The sequence below is a fragment of the Aplidium turbinatum genome, chromosome 6 (assembly GCF_918807975.1).
Source record: "Aplidium turbinatum chromosome 6, kaAplTurb1.1, whole genome shotgun sequence".
In the NCBI taxonomy this organism is placed as follows: domain Eukaryota; kingdom Metazoa; phylum Chordata; class Ascidiacea; order Aplousobranchia; family Polyclinidae; genus Aplidium; species Aplidium turbinatum.
Window position 1 is genome coordinate 20,587,190 of NC_137477.1, and position 19,318 is coordinate 20,606,507.

Here is a 19,318-nt window from a genome sequence, read left to right on the forward strand (position 1 = left end):
TGTTCACCAGGCAGGCAATTGCAAGTTATAAGAACAACTGGCCTAATGGTTTCATAAAAGTGTTGTGTTTTGCGACTTAACAAGGTGCATGTTTTGCTTTAAAACTTTTTGGAAAATGGGGCGTTAACAGTTTGTACAATATGCTCGTTTGCTTTAAAAATAAGTAATTAGTCATTAGGAATTTTGCAAAAACTTTTCTGTGCTTGTTATCACTTAGCACTTAACACATTACGAGTTCTTTCGCTATTTCTCTTTTCCTGCTTGCACTGCAAACTGATCAAATTTATGAAAGAGAAATTTCTTACAATCAAGGCTTAAAGATTTTATTTCTGCTTAAAAGTAACTTCGTTTTCTACGAAAAAAACCTTGTCGTCGCCTCCTGTCACCAAAAACTTGTCACGAAAAATAAACTCATAAAAAATCTGAAGAATAACATGGATCATTGCCGCTTTAATTGTAGATGAAACATTGCTTTTGCAAAAGTGGTTAAAAAAGCTCTTCGATCAGCAGCGGTTAAATTATAAGCTTGATGTACAATTAGGTTATCTAATCAGAAGGGATGGTTGTGAGAAACTGGGTGAAGCATAACCTTTGCGCTCGTCAAAGAACAAAGCATTTATCAAATCGGTACTTTCGCTTCATTTCTTTCCTCCAGCTTGTACATTCAGCACAAAGCATAAAGTGTCCACTCGGTCACGACCACAGTAATTGCACCACCTTCGAATTTCAAATTAGTTTCATTGATCTATTTTCTTCAGACACTGGTTAGTTTTCTCATTTTTGCAAACGTACTGACACCAAACCAGCCATACTCGCCATCACGTGATTTTCATTTCACATCACAAGTTCTATTTTTATTATTATCTTTATTTCTTATTTTCCACTCAGAGAAAAATCTCAGAATTTTTGTGTTTTTAGCATAATTTGTGTGGAATAAACCGATGTATCTATTGCACCAAACAGAAGCGGTTGTCGCTGAGAGCATTGTCGTGATCAAGAAGCTTCTTCAGATGAATCCTTCTCAGCATAGTGACATCATAAAGCACATGGCTCGACTTTTGGATAATATTCAGGTGAGAAATGCATCAGAGCGAAAAACGTAAGTTCCTTGTACATTCCACAGCCTGATTACTCAATATTTGTCTGAAGAAATAGTTCATTGTAGAATCGTGACCCAATAGTCGGTTGAACGACATCCTGTTGTACAGTATCTCTATACCTATGCCTGGGCCTCGATTTCTGATAAGCACAGGAGCGATGCTTTCTTGGTTCTGATACTGAGCGGGCGAGGGCACGAGGCACGTCCGTTTTTTTTTTCGGTATCTTATCAATTTTGATAAATATTTCAATTAATAATAATTTTGCCAGAAAACAATCAATTAAAAATAAAGGAAAAGCGATTTGTTTGTTTTTTTTTGATTTGATCATACAAACACCGGAACGCCGGCTTGACAAAATGTCAAGTGAAGCCTCGAACTTTGATTCAATTGCGATTAAACTCGAGTATGCGATCGTCGTGAGCATTGAACATAGTCTGATGACTGTGATTTCGCTCGCATCATCGAAACAATTAAAGTTATTGTTGTGATCGGAAAGTATGTTTGGTACGTCAGGAATACTTGATCTTTGCCAATTGTCGTTGACTCTAGTTGCGTTCTTTGCCGATGGTAGCTACCGATTTTTTTTACTAATTAACTATGGGAGGAGTATGAAGTAAAAATGGGTAAAGATGTGGCCTCATGCGCATGCTTGATTTTGTTGCTTCTGTGATTTTAAAAACTGCATTGACACAACAAACACAAACAGTTGTTGACCATCTGTCAACCAGACTAGAATAGTGCCAGCAACGTATTGTTAGCGTCATGGTTAGAGGACTATTTCATATATGTTTAATACCAACTAACTTACTTTGACTTCCACTGTCATAAAAAATCCTAATAAGTCATCCAAAGCCGACTGGCCACACCTTCTTTGGAAATAGTTTAGTTTATCATACTATTTGCGGTGTACAGTCGATTGGTCGACAGACATTTGGTCGACAGGACGTTTGGTCGACAAGACATTTGGTCGACAGGACGTTAGGTCGACAGAACGGTTCATTTTAGGGTTAGGGTTAGGTTAGGGTTAAGGTTAGTTAACTAACCCTAACCCTAAAATGAATCGTTCTGTCGACCTAACGTCCTGTCGACCAAACTTCCTGTCGACCAAATGTCTGTCGACCAACTGACCGGGTACCACTATTTGCTTAGCGGCCAGTAAAACTGTACTTTGATGCCGATGCTACAAAATTTTACGTCTTCGATAAAGAAATTTTTGTCATGTTTTTTACGACACCAACAGACATTTTGGCGTCGATGAAACTGGCATAGATATTTTTTGTAGAAGGGGTGGGTTGATCTCTTAAGTCACTTGTGTCAAGCGCGTTCAATCAAAGGTTTATATCGTTACAATATCCATTGCTTTCTTCCATATAATTAATTTATAATTAGTCACGTTTCTACTCTTCGTCTCAGAAACTTACGGTATCAGTAGATTTATAACACTAACATTTCTTTTTGTGCAATGGATTGAGTTTCGCTTTTGGCAGCATGATCGCTGCATACTCCGCAATGTGGATTGTAGAATAAATACTAACGACCTGTTTTAACCTTATGCGGCGGGTTCGCTATGGTAGTAGTAGTTTGCGCTAGCTTTCGGAGCATAGTTCGCTCATCATAGCACATGACTAGGGAACTATGCTCCGAAGCTAGCGCAAACCACTATTACCATAGCAAACTCGCAGCATCAGGTTAAAACAGGTCGTTAGTGAAGTAATTTGGACATTGTGAAGCAATCTCTTTTTATCAAGTCAACTTGACTGAAGAGTTGAAGTTATTTTGTTACTTTAAAACATTTTACTTACATAATTTGAATATATCCACAGTATTTCCAAAAAAATCTTTGTATCGCTGGCATTTTTGCATTTTACTCCATCATAGGCTATGTTCACACACCCTCATAAACTTTAGAAGCAACTGCTTGATTCATTTGCATCTTGAAATTGATCGCATTTCATCAATCACGATCTGCCAACGCCAACAATTAGAGAAAGGAAAGTAAAAGCAACGCCAAGAATGACATATCCTCATAAGTATGATGTGTCACGGACGATGAATTGCATAAAACACACTCTTCCTCTTCCATCCTTAGATCTCTTTATCGCTGCTCTTCAACCACAGGCCACGCCCTTCACGTTAGTTTTGTTTATTAGAGTCACGTCCAGACAAAGTGTTGGCTTCATTTCGACTCAAACGTTATTTTTCGCGGCGTCTTACCGACAGTGATAGGTATTTTTAATTAGACTAATCGTGAGTTAAAAAAGTCTAGGCAAATTAAACTGTCTATCGGCCTGGTTAATAAATTTCATTACCTTTTGATAAATAGGTCGAGTGTCACTTTCCCCTCTCAAAAAAGCTGTTATTTAAATTTTGTTTGCTTAGTCATTTGTTTCATAACAATACGTGACTTCTCTCGATCAGTCTTGTGGAAACGAACACTTTCTGATCTAACTGATTTGCGGTAATTTTGCATGAACATTCATTTTTAAATGCAAAGCGTTTAAATCGAGTGTGCTAAGCTAAAGCACCTTAAGTTATTTGTAGGTCTTACATGGCCACATCTTCTCATGCATCCACAATATCTGGGTAGTTTTAAAGCCAATGTAACGTCAAAGGCACAAGCGATAGATATTCAACCATACAAGCGGGATTTAAAAATGTTGAAGTTCTGCGCAATGAAAGAACCGTATGTCGCTGTTCGATTAAGTTTTAAATCTGCATAAAAATACAAGACTCGCTGTGACATTTTGCTCTCACACCTGTACAATGGCATTGCGGGCAGATTCAAAGGTCAGCTACATGAAAATGAGGAGGCAATATGATATTATTTGGAGGATTTTAGTTTTACTTTGACACGTATCGAACCCGCATCAAATGCTTTGAAAGCAGGGCCTTTAACCACGTCGCCAGTGATAGGAAAAATCTGTATTTGCAAGCAAACACGCTTCTCGATGTTTTCCATCGACTCGAAAGCTTATTGCAAGTTGTTGCGAAATGTGTAAAACTATTTTCGTTTTTGTCAATATTTATATTCGGCTTAAAATATACGCTTCTTAAAGCTACAAACTATCTTGTAATGCTCCAAAAAAGCAGCAAAATGTAAACAGTTTCATCAAAAAAACCTTGTTGCTTTATTTGATTTCCCTAGAAATCGGTTAGATGCTTTCAGAGTCAGACCTCACAAGGCAGTTGTGCCTGGGTACCAGTCGCGATCCAGGTACGGGTATGCCGGGTTGTTTTTGTGTTAAACAATCACTTCTCCCACATGGAGAATGCCGTTTCATTCGCAAATCCGATTACAACATAACCGGGCTTTCGATTTAATTTTAGGTACAAAGCACAGCGACTGGGACGAACGCTTCACCGAAAATGCTTTTATCTCTCGTTTGTGCTGCTGTTTGTCGTTCATGATCCCAGTCACTTTGTCGTTCATGATCCCAGTTAATCTTCGATGCATTTCAAAGTTACTTTTAACTCTTGAATGCAACATCACGCAACAACATTATCCAGATCATTTCTATATTTAGTATTATCTCACCTTTATCACGTGATCTTCACAATATTTTTTGATGCAGTGGTATTCAACCGCGTGCAGCGATACACTGCTTGTTGCCTAACGTAAGTAGCACATACGAAATAACAACGTCATCACACCATTGCCCAGAGTTCCTAAATTATGATACCGCTGGAAATGTGCATAACAAGGTTTTAAAACACAATTAACTGTAAAAGCGTCATGGCGAAAACAAAGGTTTTAATCTTCGCTCCTCCTGAAAATTTCACCATCATCTTGTTACTCAGGTTCCCATGGCCCGTGCAAGCATTCTATGGCTGATTGGCGAATACAGCGAGTTTGTTCCGAAGATCGCACCCGATGTTTTGCGAAAAGCTGCGAAGACTTTTACCGCGCAAGAGGACATTGTAAAGCTGCAGATAGTTAACTTGGCGGCAAAGCTGTTTGTGACCAATCAAAAGCAGGTTAGCATTTCATGATTCAATTTCTGAGTTGTTATTTTTGATAAGCATATGGTTGACAATTATGATTATGTAGATTTGCAGGTTCTTGTTGCAATACAGCCACAGCATTTATTAGAGATCATAAAACCATGTTTGGACTAACAACGCAAATGAAGACTTAATTGCTTTCTATTTCAAGATTGCTGCTTGGTTTGGCAAACTATTTTTACTTCGATATATTTACGTTGCGTGTACGCAAAAATGACACGCACAATTGAACGTTCACGCACTGTACGTGACACATGATTATCCGAGTCGAAAATAACAATGAAAGATTAAATTGAGTCTGCTGCTCGATTGTGATAACTCGAAGTGATTGATGAATGTATATTTGTGGGTGTGGTTGGAAGTTTATCGGTATCGGTTCTGCATTGCGATATCACATTTGCTGCTGTTTTGCATAAATCTACCATTTGGAAATATGAAACCTAATTTTGTGGTTTCAGTAAAATCTGTGTTTGTTTTCTGTTAAGATCATGGTCAAGATGATCTTGAGCATTTCTCAGAGTCGAAATGCATGATTTGGCTGATGCTTTTGTTCGCTGTTTATTTTTTACTTTGATATTGTTTTTTATGTCATTTGACTTAAAAGATTTTTCTTTGCCCTAAGGTTTGCAATAAAAAGGAAATTACTGAGAACAATTTTACCACGATTATTTTTGTTCTGACTTTCCTTATATCTTTCTTGGTACTGCTTGTTTCAGGCATTTGATTCTTTAACACTAACACAATGTATTTTGATTGTACCCGACTTTTTTCTTAACAGACAAAGCTACTGACCCAGTACGTGCTCCAGTTGGCGAAGTACGATCAGAACTACGACATCCGGGATCGCTCCAGATTCCTCCGCCACCTTATCTTGCCAAGCGGTGATGCGGTCACTGGCACGATACATAAACACGCCAAAAAGATTCTTCTCGCCCCGAAACCGGCCCCCGTGCTTGAGTCGCCCTTCAAAGGTGAGCGGGGTTTATCTGTGAAGATAACTGGTTTCGTATTCGTAAGGTTTCGTATCCAGAAATTGTTAATCCATAGTATTGACCAACTCTTTGAATTTTTATGCAAAATTTGGCCTAAGTAGACTTTGTACTTTCATAGAGAACTAAAAAGCTAATCAAAAATTTATGGTTCAGCTTCTTTAAAGATGTAATTGTGATGCATTTGAAGGATCCATTTCAATGATCTCAAAGAAACATTTTGCGTTCATGACGTTTAATTTTGTTTATGTAACACCAGCGTACAAGTCCTGTTTTGAGAAAACTATTGCGCACTGCGTGTCTGACCGGCGCTCGAAAGGACGTTGGTTCGACATCCGCTGAGAGGAGGTGGGTGGATGTCTAGACAAGACGTCCAGTGACAAGTTTGAAGCTGGTCGTCAATTGACTTCCCGCTTCTTTTAAACAAGCACCAGGCATGAGCCTGGTCTCGATTATTATTAAAAATAAAACTATTCAAGTTGGCAGTTTTTTCAATGGATACCGGTCAAGAGACAAGAAAGCAAAAATAACTTGTTTCCGAGTTCAGTTTGAAGTGTTGTTGCAACATATGATATGGTGCTGCCCTTTAGTTATCAGTTTGCATAGAAATTACAGTTTATCATCAACATATCATATAGAAATACCTCCGCTCTCGTCAGTTAATAAAATTTTGCGTTTCTTAGAAGCACTGGCTGAGGCTGATGCAACATTTTTGCTTGCTTGGTAAGATGAAATCTTCATTGGTAAACAACTTAAAATATTTCTGCTTTTATAAACATTGATGCTTATCGTTTTAATAATTTTGAAGCCTGTAGAGTGGAATATATCTCTCTCTCTGTAGGTATCATGGCTGATACAGCCCTCGATGTACAATGATGTTCCAGTTAGAACGATCTCGTGCGTCTTGCCAAATTTTAGTAGGGTTTTTGATATGTGGTTGAAAATTGTGCAAAAATATGAATCTTTGAGCTCCTCTTGACCGTTTTCCTAGTATTTTTCCACTTAAAGATAAATCTTCAAGTTCGCCTTTCCTTATGATGTGACCCAAGAACTTCAGCTGCCGCATTTCTATAGATCTCATTATATACTTTTTTAATTCTGTTAAATTTTGAATTAAAAGTTTATTTCGATAAAAGCTTATGTGTGTGTTTGGAAAAATTTCTATTAACAAGCTTTAAATTTGAACAAAAAATTGACCGATACATGAAGTCACATTATACCTGAAAAATTGCTCTTCAGAACAACTCCTTTTCTGACGATGTCTATCTCGTTATGACGCCATAGGGTCACTCAGCGGTAACATATCTATTCGATTGCTTCGCCGACGTTGCGTTCGTCATTGTTAATGATTCTTGTGTGACTCAGCAATGAAAACAAACTGACTTCACTTTGAAATTGTTTTTGCATGTTTTTCCTTGTGACGTTCATTGATGGCGCACTAAAAGTAAATTGTGTAAAAATATCATTAGGAAGTCGGCTGCATAGCCGAGTGGTAAGAGCACTGGTATGGCACTCGAAAGGGCGCTGGTTCGACACCGCTCAAGGGCATGCGGCTGTGTCTGGCAGACACTGAATGGCATGACTGAAGATGGACTCAAAATTGGCTTTCTCAACTTCCCGTCCAAAAGTTTTCGTCCACTTAATCTAAATCTTCAACCACCGAGTGTAAGACTTCACCAAATCAGCGGTTTGTGGTCAATATCTGCTATCTGTTATGAGAGAATCGCAAGGCTAAGATTTTGGTGCATGTAAGCTTATGCCCAGTGGGTAAAAGAGTAAAAGTCACCTTGTATACCTTTAAGCATGTTAGTGTCTTGCTAAAGACGCAACCGAACGCTCTAACATTGTCAAAGCAGCGTCTTCCCTGGAATTCTACAAACGCTCTCACCACTCGGCAGGCAGCATCTTAGATATATAAGTAACAATAATTTAGCAACTTTTTTTATGTAATTTTTTTGTGTGCTGCAGAAGCTAAGTTTGCAAGCTCGTTCCAAAAATACTTATTGCCTGAAGGGAAAATAATTTCTGTGGACTCTATTGTGAGCATACTTTAGCGTTTTAACCTCGAGTTGCCGGTTTATGTGTATTGTGCACTAAATATGTAATTGGCTTTGAGTGTCTTGCCTTATAATCCGACGAAAGGTATCAGTGAGATGGTGGAGATTGCATTTTTTATTTTTGCATTAAAATCAGGTCAGTGGCGGACTCGTTAGTGGCCACCGCTGCTGGTGGTAGGCCTTCGTTTAGTTTCCAGGTTGTATCAAACACCTGCAGTTTTTTTCCGTGAACAGCAATGATAACAATGAGTCGATGTAATTACGTGCATCAGCCATGTATAAGATCAGAAGAATTGGACATATTCTCTCGCTATAAAGCCTTTGCAAGTTTACCACCACATTATTTTATTTAAATCCTATTGAAAAACGTTGAATTATGACGTTGTACAGGTCGTGATGTATATCAGCTTGGCTCCCTATCTCATGCGATCAACTCCGAGGCTAACGGCTACCAGAAACTTCCAGAATTTCCAGAGACTCAGCCTGACGCTTCCGTTCGTGACGTAGAGGTAGTTTTTATTGCCGAAAAAGATTATTTCAATTTGCTGTGTGTGCCATAGAACAATTTCCCTTTTTAGAACTTCTAAATTCATATTTTTTAAAGCGAAGGTTAAATGGTAGTCTTAGATTGATTTTTAAATCATTAATGCATCCAGGAAGCGTACTTTAGAGATAATAGTTAATTGCTCTGCGTTGCATTGAAATCGTTTTATTGTTTTATTGTTTCAATTTCACTAAAAAAAAGCATTCAAAGGAAATATAAAGTTGTTATTTGTTTTTTTTTGGGCTGGGCTACAAAGGTTTTTTTGGCTGAAACTTTCCAGGCCCACCTTTGAAAATTAAGTGTTTCATTGGGCTTGCCGAAGGGCCATTTCCATTCTCTTTTTCGCATCAAGTAACCGCCAAGATGTTAATTGATTGCTTTAGTCGCATTATTTAACATTTATTCCACTTATGTGGAACAAAGGGGTATATGGAAAGTTCAAGAAATAGTGATGAGAGAATTCCAAATACTGTCTCGAAGAAATTAACATTTCTCGCAATGAAATCACTTTTTCAGCTTTTCTGGCGTGTTATAATGACATGTTTTTGTTTTTCCATGTAAACTCAGGATTTAAACTGTTATCCCAAATTAAACTCGCTATCCCAAAATTCAACTAGCAATTATGAGAAATTGCTGCACCTATTCTATGACGTGCTTCCCACCAGTTGCCCATGGAAACATTTGGAAAAGCTGATAGTCCAAAAGGAAATAATCAAAAAAAATTTTTTTGAGGGTGTTAATACCCATCGATTTATTACACAAAGTTTAATATTTTGCTTTAACACTTTGATCGAATGCGTCATCAGGATACGAATTGACATTTTTGACCTTTGGCAAAGTTATTACTAAGCTTCTAATTACATGAATAAATTGACACCTGATGTGGACGAGTTACTTTTATATTAGCACTTTAACTTTATACAATTACACAACCAATTATTGTAACCAATTTTTGTGTTATTGTTAAACCAACTACGAATACAACGAAAAGGTTTTTAGAACGTTTTGAATCTTTGGCGTCGTCTGGTGAACAAAGGTTTTTCAATTTTTCACTTCCGCTTATCACTGCGTAAATATAAATTTATTTGCCTAACAGTTGATTGCATATACATTTTCGTCTCTGCAGCTTCCAGTATCACCGGCTGAAAGCAAGAAGAAGGTACATCGGGGAAGGAAGCCAGTCAAGAAACAGTCTTTCTACTCTGATGAAGAGATATCCAGTGAAGAAGAAGAAAGCTCTTCGGGAACTGAAAATTCAGGTTGTGTTTTCTTTTGTACATCTACTTTGCGAAAGCACGTTAAAGGTTATTCTTGATGGTAGATGACCAAAAGGCCGTCAATTAATCTTACACGATCCTTTCATGATTGCCATGTATCATATATTTTTTCATGCTTATCCTGTTGGTGTGTTTCTATCATGGTTTCTGTACATAGTTGACCTTGCCCATAGATAAATTAATTAGATTTATCAAACAAAACTTATACCAAGCCTCCATAAAGCGAAAAAAGCTGCATCCTTTTCAGCATATAGCATTGGTGTGTCTTGCTCTTTTTATAAAAGATTAATTACTGCATTATTAGCAGCAGGTTAGAATGTAGATTCCATATTTTTAGATTCGGACTCATCCGGCAGTGAGAGTGGAAGTGAAAGCGACTCGGAAGCGAGCAGCAGCTCAGATACTGGAGGTCCGGACTCTCAAAGGAGCGATTCTGATGCAGCTGCTCCTCCAGCAAAGATAAAGATGAAACCGAAACAAGTCGAGTCAGATGAATCTGATACGGAATCTGACAGCGGTTTGTATACCAGTGTTACTTTCCCACAGTTGTATTTGCATGGAAGTGAATTGCAAACTGCTGAAAGAGAGTCGAAGCTTCACAGCTGATTAGGGTAACGCTCTGCTCAGCAATAAAGGAAATCACAACTTTAAGAAATTCTGTTTTAAGCTTGTTTAAGCAATGTTTACAAGCAACAAGTGTAATAGCTCGCAGACAACAACAACACTTCAACGACAACAACAAATACCTAAGGAATAAAAACTCAAACCACAGTGGCATGCATCAACCAACACTTGATGTTGAAACAGTGTTTCTCTATAAAATGTGCAGGAGATCTGTATATGGTCGTTTATCCTAATTAGATGAAGAATTTCACTTGAAAAATCGATCAATGACTGGAAAAAAACCTAATGAGTGATCAACTTGAAGCCTGTTTACAAGTTTGTAATGTTACAGAATCAGACTCGGACAGCGAGTCTGAGAGTTCTTCAGAAGAAAGTTCAGACTCAGAACCTGAACCGCCGAAACCGTCCAAATCCAAGCAACCCAAAACAAAGCTAACGAAAAAGAAGAAGGAAGAAGTTGTCAACCTACTAGATTTGGATGACTGTGAGTTTTTGTGATGTTACTAACAATTTGTTGGATTGTACACAGTGTCTACTTTTTTAATTCTTTACTGACATCCAGCCTTCCAAACGAAGCGGTGGATTTTGGTTACTTTTTATCCTCAGCGCTGCTCAATGCTCATGGTAACATTTGAGTAACAATACTGAGTCCGACCTACTAATGGTTTAAGTACCAACTCTAAAAATGCTAACATCTTTCCGACTCCACAGCCCTTTGCTACTTGCATCGTTGACTAGTTTTTAAACCATTTCTCTCCCTCCTGTAGTTGACATGTCTCCAGCACCAGTGGCAGCAAACAAAGGTGGAGCGCCCTTCATACTCACCCCAATGCTAACTGCCGACCTGCAGGGTCTCTCCCTGAGCGATAGCAACCCCATGATTTCGGAGACTGCTAGCACACTCTCTTCTGCTCAATCCTATGAACTCCTGCACAGGGTCACTGGGGCAGGTCTATCAGCTAAATACAGGTTTGTAAAGTATGAAATAAAAATACACGTGATTATCATCATATGGGTTAGTTTTGTTTTCTGACTAAAAACCTGTTTGGCCACACTTTGACTTACTCAGTCAATCACTCGAATTAGATGATTTTTTTTGCTGTTTGGAAGAGTTTTCATTTCATTGACTCGGCATTGCCACGGAATGACATGGTTTTTTCTTCAAACCTGTTTTTTTTTTTTTTTCAGGTACACTCGCAGCCCCTGCATATACGGAGACAAGATGATCACAGTCGAGATAGAATTTCATAACACTGGAGAATCCCCAGTAGAAGAAATATCAATGGGAGCAAAGGTACGCGATGAAAACTATTACATTTTGTGCTTTTTGCTACTTTAAATGCTCTTTGAGAAGCCAAAAATTGACCATGGCGTCCACGCTATGTTAGTGCTAAATATATTTCAGACTGCAAAATTCGTCATTTTGACATTGATTCAACGTCTGCAGACGTTGAATTAATGTCAAAATGACGAATTTTACTGTCTGGGATAGTATACGTAGAAGAAATACTTTATATGGTTGAAATAGTCTTCTTGCAACGTGTACGAAAGGCAAAGCTCCAGGTCTTCAAGTTAAACAAAGATTTTATATTTTTCAAGTTATTTCAGTAAAACTTTTGAAAACGTTCGTCATGACGTGAAGTGCTGTTATCCACCACAGCAAGTTAAATTTAGATGAAAGGATACACCTTTGGTTTTTGCAATATTTTTCTAAAGATTGCCGGTATATATAAAAAATAAACACAACTATGTTATAGTCTGGTGATTGATATTTGAATCATCTGATTTTGATTGTTTTTGGTTTTCCCCTGGATTCTTCAGAGAATCAGTGTGAGTACGCTTACCGATGTTGATTCACTCGTATTCATGTTTATTTGCTGTTGTTGCTGCATTTGGAATGTTGCTTTTTGTTGTTTCTTTTTGTTGTTTCTTTTTGGTTTAAACATTGTCATCGCTTTTCAGTTTTTGGCAAGCTTGTCATTGGCTGCTGCTTAAGGCTTAATCACCTCATTGCAGGGTGTCCGTAAAATCTGACACATCGGAACAATAAAAAAAAAGTTTTTTAATGCAGTTGAGATTTCAAATATGGCGCTTTTAGTATGATTTTCATCATATTTTAAGACAATATTAATAAAACCATGTCCAATTCATGGGGGAAAATATAGTTAGTGAAATGTTTGATGTGTCCAGATGTTAAGGGCAACATACACAAGCAACGTGCTTCCTCTGGTTCAGTTAACCTGACAGAGGGGATGCAATGCTGTCAGTGTGATTCTGTTGGTTTTCACTGCAGGAAGTTTAAACGGTAGTCGCACCACTCGGCATTTGACATTGTGACAACTCAGCAAGTACGTTTCAACTACTGCCTAAGTCTGCAAATGAAATTTTCATCCAGCATCGTACTTCCTTGGTCGGTTTTACTTGCTTAGGTTCATCATTTACCAACTTTAGCCACTTGCTGAAATGTTGCTAGCTCAGTTGTCACTTGCTCAACTGCAATGTGCTGACGAGTCTACAACTGCTGAGTTGTTGGAGACTCAGTTTAAACAGTAGATTTGGACAACAATTCGTTGATTGGAGGCACGCACAGAATTCTTTGTTTTCTGCTTATGATAGAACATATGTTGTTTATTTTTTGAACTCATAAAACCATCAGCATTCCTAGAGCGAACATGCGTTTCTTCATCAACAGCCACATCTATCATTGCATGAAAAAATAAACTGATTAACCTCTGTATGCCGGTATTTTAACAACAACAAATAAATTCAGATATCATCTTTTTAGGTTCTGTTTGAATAAGAATACTAAAGAAGTCACCTTTACGGTGGCGAAAGCTATATGCATAAATTTCGCCAGTTAGATAATGTAGTAGTTTATTAATAATTGGTTATATCATTCTCTTTACGTTTAGTTGCCCACGACATCTGCAGTGAATATATTTCGCGTTTTCTCTACTGCTTCACAAACTTACAGAAAGACAGGGTTGGATTTAAATGCATATGAAAACATTTGCTTTTTCTGATTTATGTTTTCTCTGCACATAGGTTTTATGTGCAGTTGCTGATGAGTTGATTGATGTAATAAGTTTTACTTTGTTCAATCTTTGCTTTTAACAGAAACTACAAGCGGGTCTCAAAGTTCATGATTTCAAAGAAATTGGTGAGTGGCTAAAATCAATAACATTTAACAACACACTCATCGGCAGTGGAGCACCCAGCCAGCGGCTGTATGTGGTGTGTTAGAAAAATTTTCTTTCACGAGTGATTTTGCGTGTTGGGCGCCATCAGTAGACGCCTTTGTTGGGTTTGTGAAATAAATCCGCAGAATCAATAATAAAAGTAAAAAAGTAACGACTTCTTGTGTAACGGACAAAACTTCCTGTACGTTAAGCATCGTCATCATGAGCTTAACTGTGACACTGACGATGAATGTGTTGACGTAGCAAATGCGATGCGTTTTTCCGTCATGCAGTCACTTTCTGCCCGTCACATCTTTCCTTCCCTTAGTTGTCAAAAATTCTTGAACTTCAGTTGTTGTGTCACAGATCGCTTGGACCCTGGTGCGTACTCGACGTGTACGTTTGGTGTAGATTTCTGCGACACGACCCAACCCTTGGTATTCGACTTGTGGTGAGTGTGGATCTCATACAAGTAGCAAAAGCAGAAATAGCTGCTCTGCTCTAACGTGCATTGCGGTGTGCATGTCTCAATTATTTTCTTTCTTTCAGCACAAAAACAAAGCGATTCAATGTAAGCATCAAGGTACCGGTGGGAGAGTTGGTGAAGCCAGTCACAATGCCACAGACTGAATTCCTGAAGCAACAAGGTGAATATTACATTGCCATCAGCTACATCAGTCCCACTGACATGTTTACGTGTGTAGGTTGATCCCGATAGATTGATTCAAGTAACGTTCCTATCTGCGACTCTTTTACGTGAGACTTCCTCTCAAATGCCTGCGAATGATGTCGTTCAAATTGTCTGGCAATGTTGCTACCCACTAAACTTCAACGCAGGCACAGCGTCAGGTTAAAACATACCATTGTTGTATTCATTTTTTTCGAAGGAATTCTCTCCGGAATGAACGAAAATAAATGCAAGATAAACGTTCCGGCGAGTTCTAAAACGCGGAAGAATATTTGCAGGAAGATCGTTGAAACTGTGAACGTTTCCACTGTGCCATCCACTCAGGACGATGTGTTCAGGTATTGGAGATGTAACAAAATCTTTTTGCCTTGAACAATTATGTAGCATTGTGCATCACATAGGGTTTTCAAGTTTGCCGTATAAATAATAGACGCTCTGGATACTTGTCATACTTCACAAGCGGTCCAAACTAAGGAAAAGAGTAACTAAGCATAGGGAGGGGGGTAATTTTAATTTCAACTTTAGCCTTGGTTTTAGACCTCTGAGACCTCTGGAAAAACATTGAAATTTCCGTCCAAACGAAGCCGCAATTGTGTGGCGAAAGCTTCACAATACACTTGAATTTATCAACTTAGTACGGCAGCCTACTCTACTTCTTTGATTAGTATTGATCGCAGTACGTATCCACTTGGATCATTGGAAATTTAAAAGTTCATTCACGAAGTTTCATTTTCGAATTTTGTAAGATATTGAGCTGGCCAAATTAACAAATAAAATATATAACCATATCCACTTAAAATCCATTTCGAAACTTATACAGGCTTTTTGCTCTTTCGTATACTGCATGAATATTTCTGTAAGCTTATAATATTTTTGTGCGAATAGGCTACATGTAAAAATGTACTCCAGATCGAAGTCCCTGACGGTAACGTGTCCAATGTCCATAATAGGCCTATTATTGACATCGGACCACCTGTGTAGCCCTACAGGTTAACCAAAAACCGTGGTGCCAAAGCTCTCCCGGCTTGTGGTTCAAAAAACAACTGGGGAAACCCGGGAGGTTTTTAAGAAAAAACATTCATTCTTGTTGCCATTTTTTTTGCCTGGAGTGCAATGCCGTGCATTGTAAGGGGATTCAAGGAAAGACCTTCTTAAAGTTCACTTCACAGGGTTAGCGCATTATGCAATGTTCTTTTGATAGAGCATTCTCAACAACCACCTCGTGTCGACAACCATCCATTACAACGACTTGCTGTTGAGAAGCATCTTAAGCAGCAGTGGTCAGTCTAGACGTTAGTTGTTGCAGCAGAAGCATACCGAAGGCAAGCCAATCTATGTTATCAAACTGAAACAAGCAGATACAATAGACAGGTATCTATGAAAAGGGATTGAGCGGAGAATCTCAGAATGAGGGCTTGAATCGAAAATGCAAAGTAAATCTTTGCAGACAGAAGCCGAAAACGTTTTGTCAGTTATCATAACAAAACAAGCTAAAGGCAACTTTATTTTTTCAAAATTAGTTTTTAAAGGTAGGTTTTGGTCAATTTACGGCGGCTTAAATACAACCGCAGCTTCATACAAACTGCTTGCAATAATATCACGCGTTTGCGCATGCGCGTAGACATGCGCACAAAGCGAAATGACCACTTTCCCGTGTTTTGTGATGAAACCAAAACCAGAAAAATGTTTGCGGCACTTTTGCAACATATTTAATGTGTTTTAGTACAGTGGCAAATAATATTTGAAATAAACGCCTTAAACAAAGAGTGATGTCCAAATCATATTAGGCAATGAAATGCGAAATGTAATTTTCAGGGTGGGGTGGGGGTTTTATACAGAAATTTCAAAAAAAATCCAGAGGTCTTAAAATGTTCTGTTGTATTCTAAAACTAGGCTAAAATTGGATTTAAAAAAAACAAAAACGATTAGCCCCCTTACTAAGTCAATGACTTCATAGCTTACTGTCTTCCTCTTCTTGCGTGATAGCTTGGGTACTGGGTAGGCTTGTACAAATGCACAGGCGTCTAATACTATTTTGGTTATATTATGACACTATTCTGCTAACCCTTACATGTGCTTCTTTCAGATTGCGAGCGTTTTGTATGTTTGTTTTGATATGCAATTTTTTATACTTCACCGCTAACATGGACTAATAAGGACTTTGTAAACCTGATTAGAACAATAAACGATCGATCGTTGAGAATCACGGTAGCCGCCATCTTATTTAGGCAGAGCCGATGATGATGATGCCGCATTCTAATTTAATGAAATTGTTCTTTGTACTGCAGATTCGCTGGCAAGACCGCTCACGGTGGGTCCATACTGCTTGTTACCGTTCAATGCGATGATGACGCCGGTGACAGGCTTTGTGTGAACTGTGAGAAGATGGTGATATGCTCCATGGTTTTTAAACAGCTGAAAGAGAAACTCTTAAAAGATTGACAATGATCAACTTCAAAGAGAAACTCAGACCGAAGACTTTCGAATTGTTTGCATTTAGGCTTGTTGATGTCCAATTATGTTGCTATGATGTTCGTCGAATTATAAAACCCATATAAAAAATCTGCTTCGCTTTCATACGTTACTGCATGTGTGGTGATAGGGTAGACTAACTTAACTGTAGTTAATTTATGACTCTCATATGGATCGTTCAGTGCTTTAAAGTGATCTATTTTTCTGCTGCCACAACACAACATCTATAGTCTATACAATAAGTGTACGCACGAAGCGATACGTGAAACTTCCATACATTGCTTGTTTTTCAGCATCGTACTGTGACGCTGCTGGTTGTGCACATACGTCTGAAAAAAGCTTTCTTTAAAAATTGAGGGTTCTCATTATGTGCAATTTTGTGTTTTTAGCAGAGGTGGGCATCCGCTACTTTTATAGTAGCGCGCTACCGCTATTCGGCGAGTCATTTCTTTAAACTTTAAATTAGAAAGTAGCGGGAGTGCGACTGAAAAAAATGTAGTGCCTCTCCTCTATCACTACATTGAAACAAAAGTAGCGTCGCTACTCCAACAAAAGTGGAGCGTTGCTACCGCTGCAACTACAAAAAAGTAGCGCGCTACTGCCCACCTCTGGTTTTTGGCAATGTTTTTGATGTAACACACTCTTCACTTTTCAAGGTTGTTCGAGTTATTTTGCAGGTTACTTCGTGGATAACTAAAACAGAGTGTTGCTTTTTTGTAAAGTGAGCTCTAAATTAAACGTCCAAAAAATAATTTTCGAGATGGTTGGAGACTTTATTTATATTTTATAGCTCCAATTTGGCTCGACGTTAAATTTGAAGTGAATGGATCCACCTGTCATCTGGTTTCTTGTCATGTGATGGATGTTGTTGCTATGAAATGTTCATTCAGCTGCTCCACGCAAATGTGATTTCTTACTATTAAATATATATTGATATTGAACACCTTGTAGTTGCATTGTTGAATATTTAACTGGACATCGGCAGCTCTTTAGTGTCCTGGATACAAGACAACGGGTCTGGCTCCGTCACGCTTGATAAGAAAAGGATCGTCGCCCAAATTCGGTTTTGTCACCACTCGTAGGAGTAACATATTCTCGTTAATACCCTTGCTCAGCAAAAAACATTTCCATGTAGCAAAGCACATCCGTGTAGCATTTCACTTGAAAAAACGTGCTACAAAAATAGACTTGAAGTTTATCTAGAGCAAGGGTCTCAATTTTAAATTGACCTGAGGGCCAAATGAATACTTGTGAATTGCCTCGAGGGCACAATACTTTTTTACATTGCGGAAAGTTAAGCCTGGTTTCCTGGTCTATTCTGCCATTTTAAATTTTTGGGCGGGTGCTGCAGTCCACAAACTTTCGATTCAAACTCTTTTTCCATGAGCACCTTCACTTTTCAACGTGGCCCCCGCAACCTAAGCTGGTGGATCTTCTCCCGGGTGCATCGCCACGCTAAAATCATACCGCTTCCCACCGCCTCCGGTTCTTTGAAGATTCTGACCTGGCTATGTTTATTGTGCTTTTCTCACCGTGTCAATTCTTTTGTACCCCTACGTTGTCGCTGCTGATAGAACGTAAGATCGCAAAAAAAGAAATAGTAGCGGAGTAGCCTACTGTACTGAGAACAAAGAGAAAAAAAATGCAAACGGAACGACTTGGACCTGGAGTGCAAAAATCTAGCAACCGACTCTCAAAAAGCGCGGAAAAAACGAAATTCTTGAAGAACTCACTGCCGCAAATAGGCTACCAAAATTTATTATTGCAATAAAGGCATGTAGAAGTGAATAGGCAATGTGAATCTGTGATACAACAAAACGGTTTCAAACATCGAAGGATAACTCCGTTGTGGCCGAAAAGCAACAGCGAAGCTGAACGCTTCATGAAAACACTTAACAAATCTGTTCGCATTTTAAATGTTCAACACAATTCATGGCAATCTGATTTGAATAACTTTTTGAGAAATTATCGAGCTACGCCACACTGCACGACCTGAACAAGTCCCGCCGAACTCTTGTTTGGGAGGAAAGCTAATATTACTATTCCTCAAGCTCTCACTACATGACATGTAAATGACCAATCGTTGAGAGAGAAAGACACTCGTGCAAAATGAAAAAATATGCAGACAAACGTACACATGCTAAAAATTGTGATATTTCAATTGGTGACTTGGTTTTGTTATAAGTTAAAAGAGAAAGTAAACTATCACTCCCTTATGGATTGCGTCCTTACAAAGTGACCAACATAAATGGTTCGATGATCACTGCAAAAAAAGGATCTCATGTGGTCACAAGAAACTCTTCATTCTTCAAACCAGTCACAAATGACCTTTGTATAGATTGATGACAAGCATATTTGGTTAATTCGTGTTCTGTGAAAAAACTGC

General features: G+C 38.4%; 1 protein-coding gene across 1 annotated transcript in view; it reads left to right on the forward strand.

Moving 5' to 3' along the window:
* The window catches only part of LOC145772624 (AP-3 complex subunit beta-2-like), a 59,683-nt gene extending 41,808 nt beyond the window's left edge, over nt 1-17,875 (forward strand). Inside the window, exons 11-24 of the mRNA XM_082584489.1 lie at nt 964-1,073; nt 4,899-5,075; nt 5,881-6,073; nt 8,539-8,657; nt 9,819-9,951; nt 10,307-10,486; nt 10,925-11,077; nt 11,361-11,562; nt 11,782-11,887; nt 13,711-13,753; nt 14,139-14,223; nt 14,322-14,419; nt 14,660-14,798; nt 16,749-17,875. Of these exons, the coding sequence (XP_082440615.1) occupies nt 964-1,073; nt 4,899-5,075; nt 5,881-6,073; nt 8,539-8,657; nt 9,819-9,951; nt 10,307-10,486; nt 10,925-11,077; nt 11,361-11,562; nt 11,782-11,887; nt 13,711-13,753; nt 14,139-14,223; nt 14,322-14,419; nt 14,660-14,798; nt 16,749-16,902 (1,892 nt within the window). The 3' untranslated portion in view covers nt 16,903-17,875. The remainder of the gene's footprint in view (nt 1-963; nt 1,074-4,898; nt 5,076-5,880; nt 6,074-8,538; nt 8,658-9,818; nt 9,952-10,306; nt 10,487-10,924; nt 11,078-11,360; nt 11,563-11,781; nt 11,888-13,710; nt 13,754-14,138; nt 14,224-14,321; nt 14,420-14,659; nt 14,799-16,748) is intronic.
* Nucleotides 17,876-19,318: the final 1,443 nt, after the last annotated feature.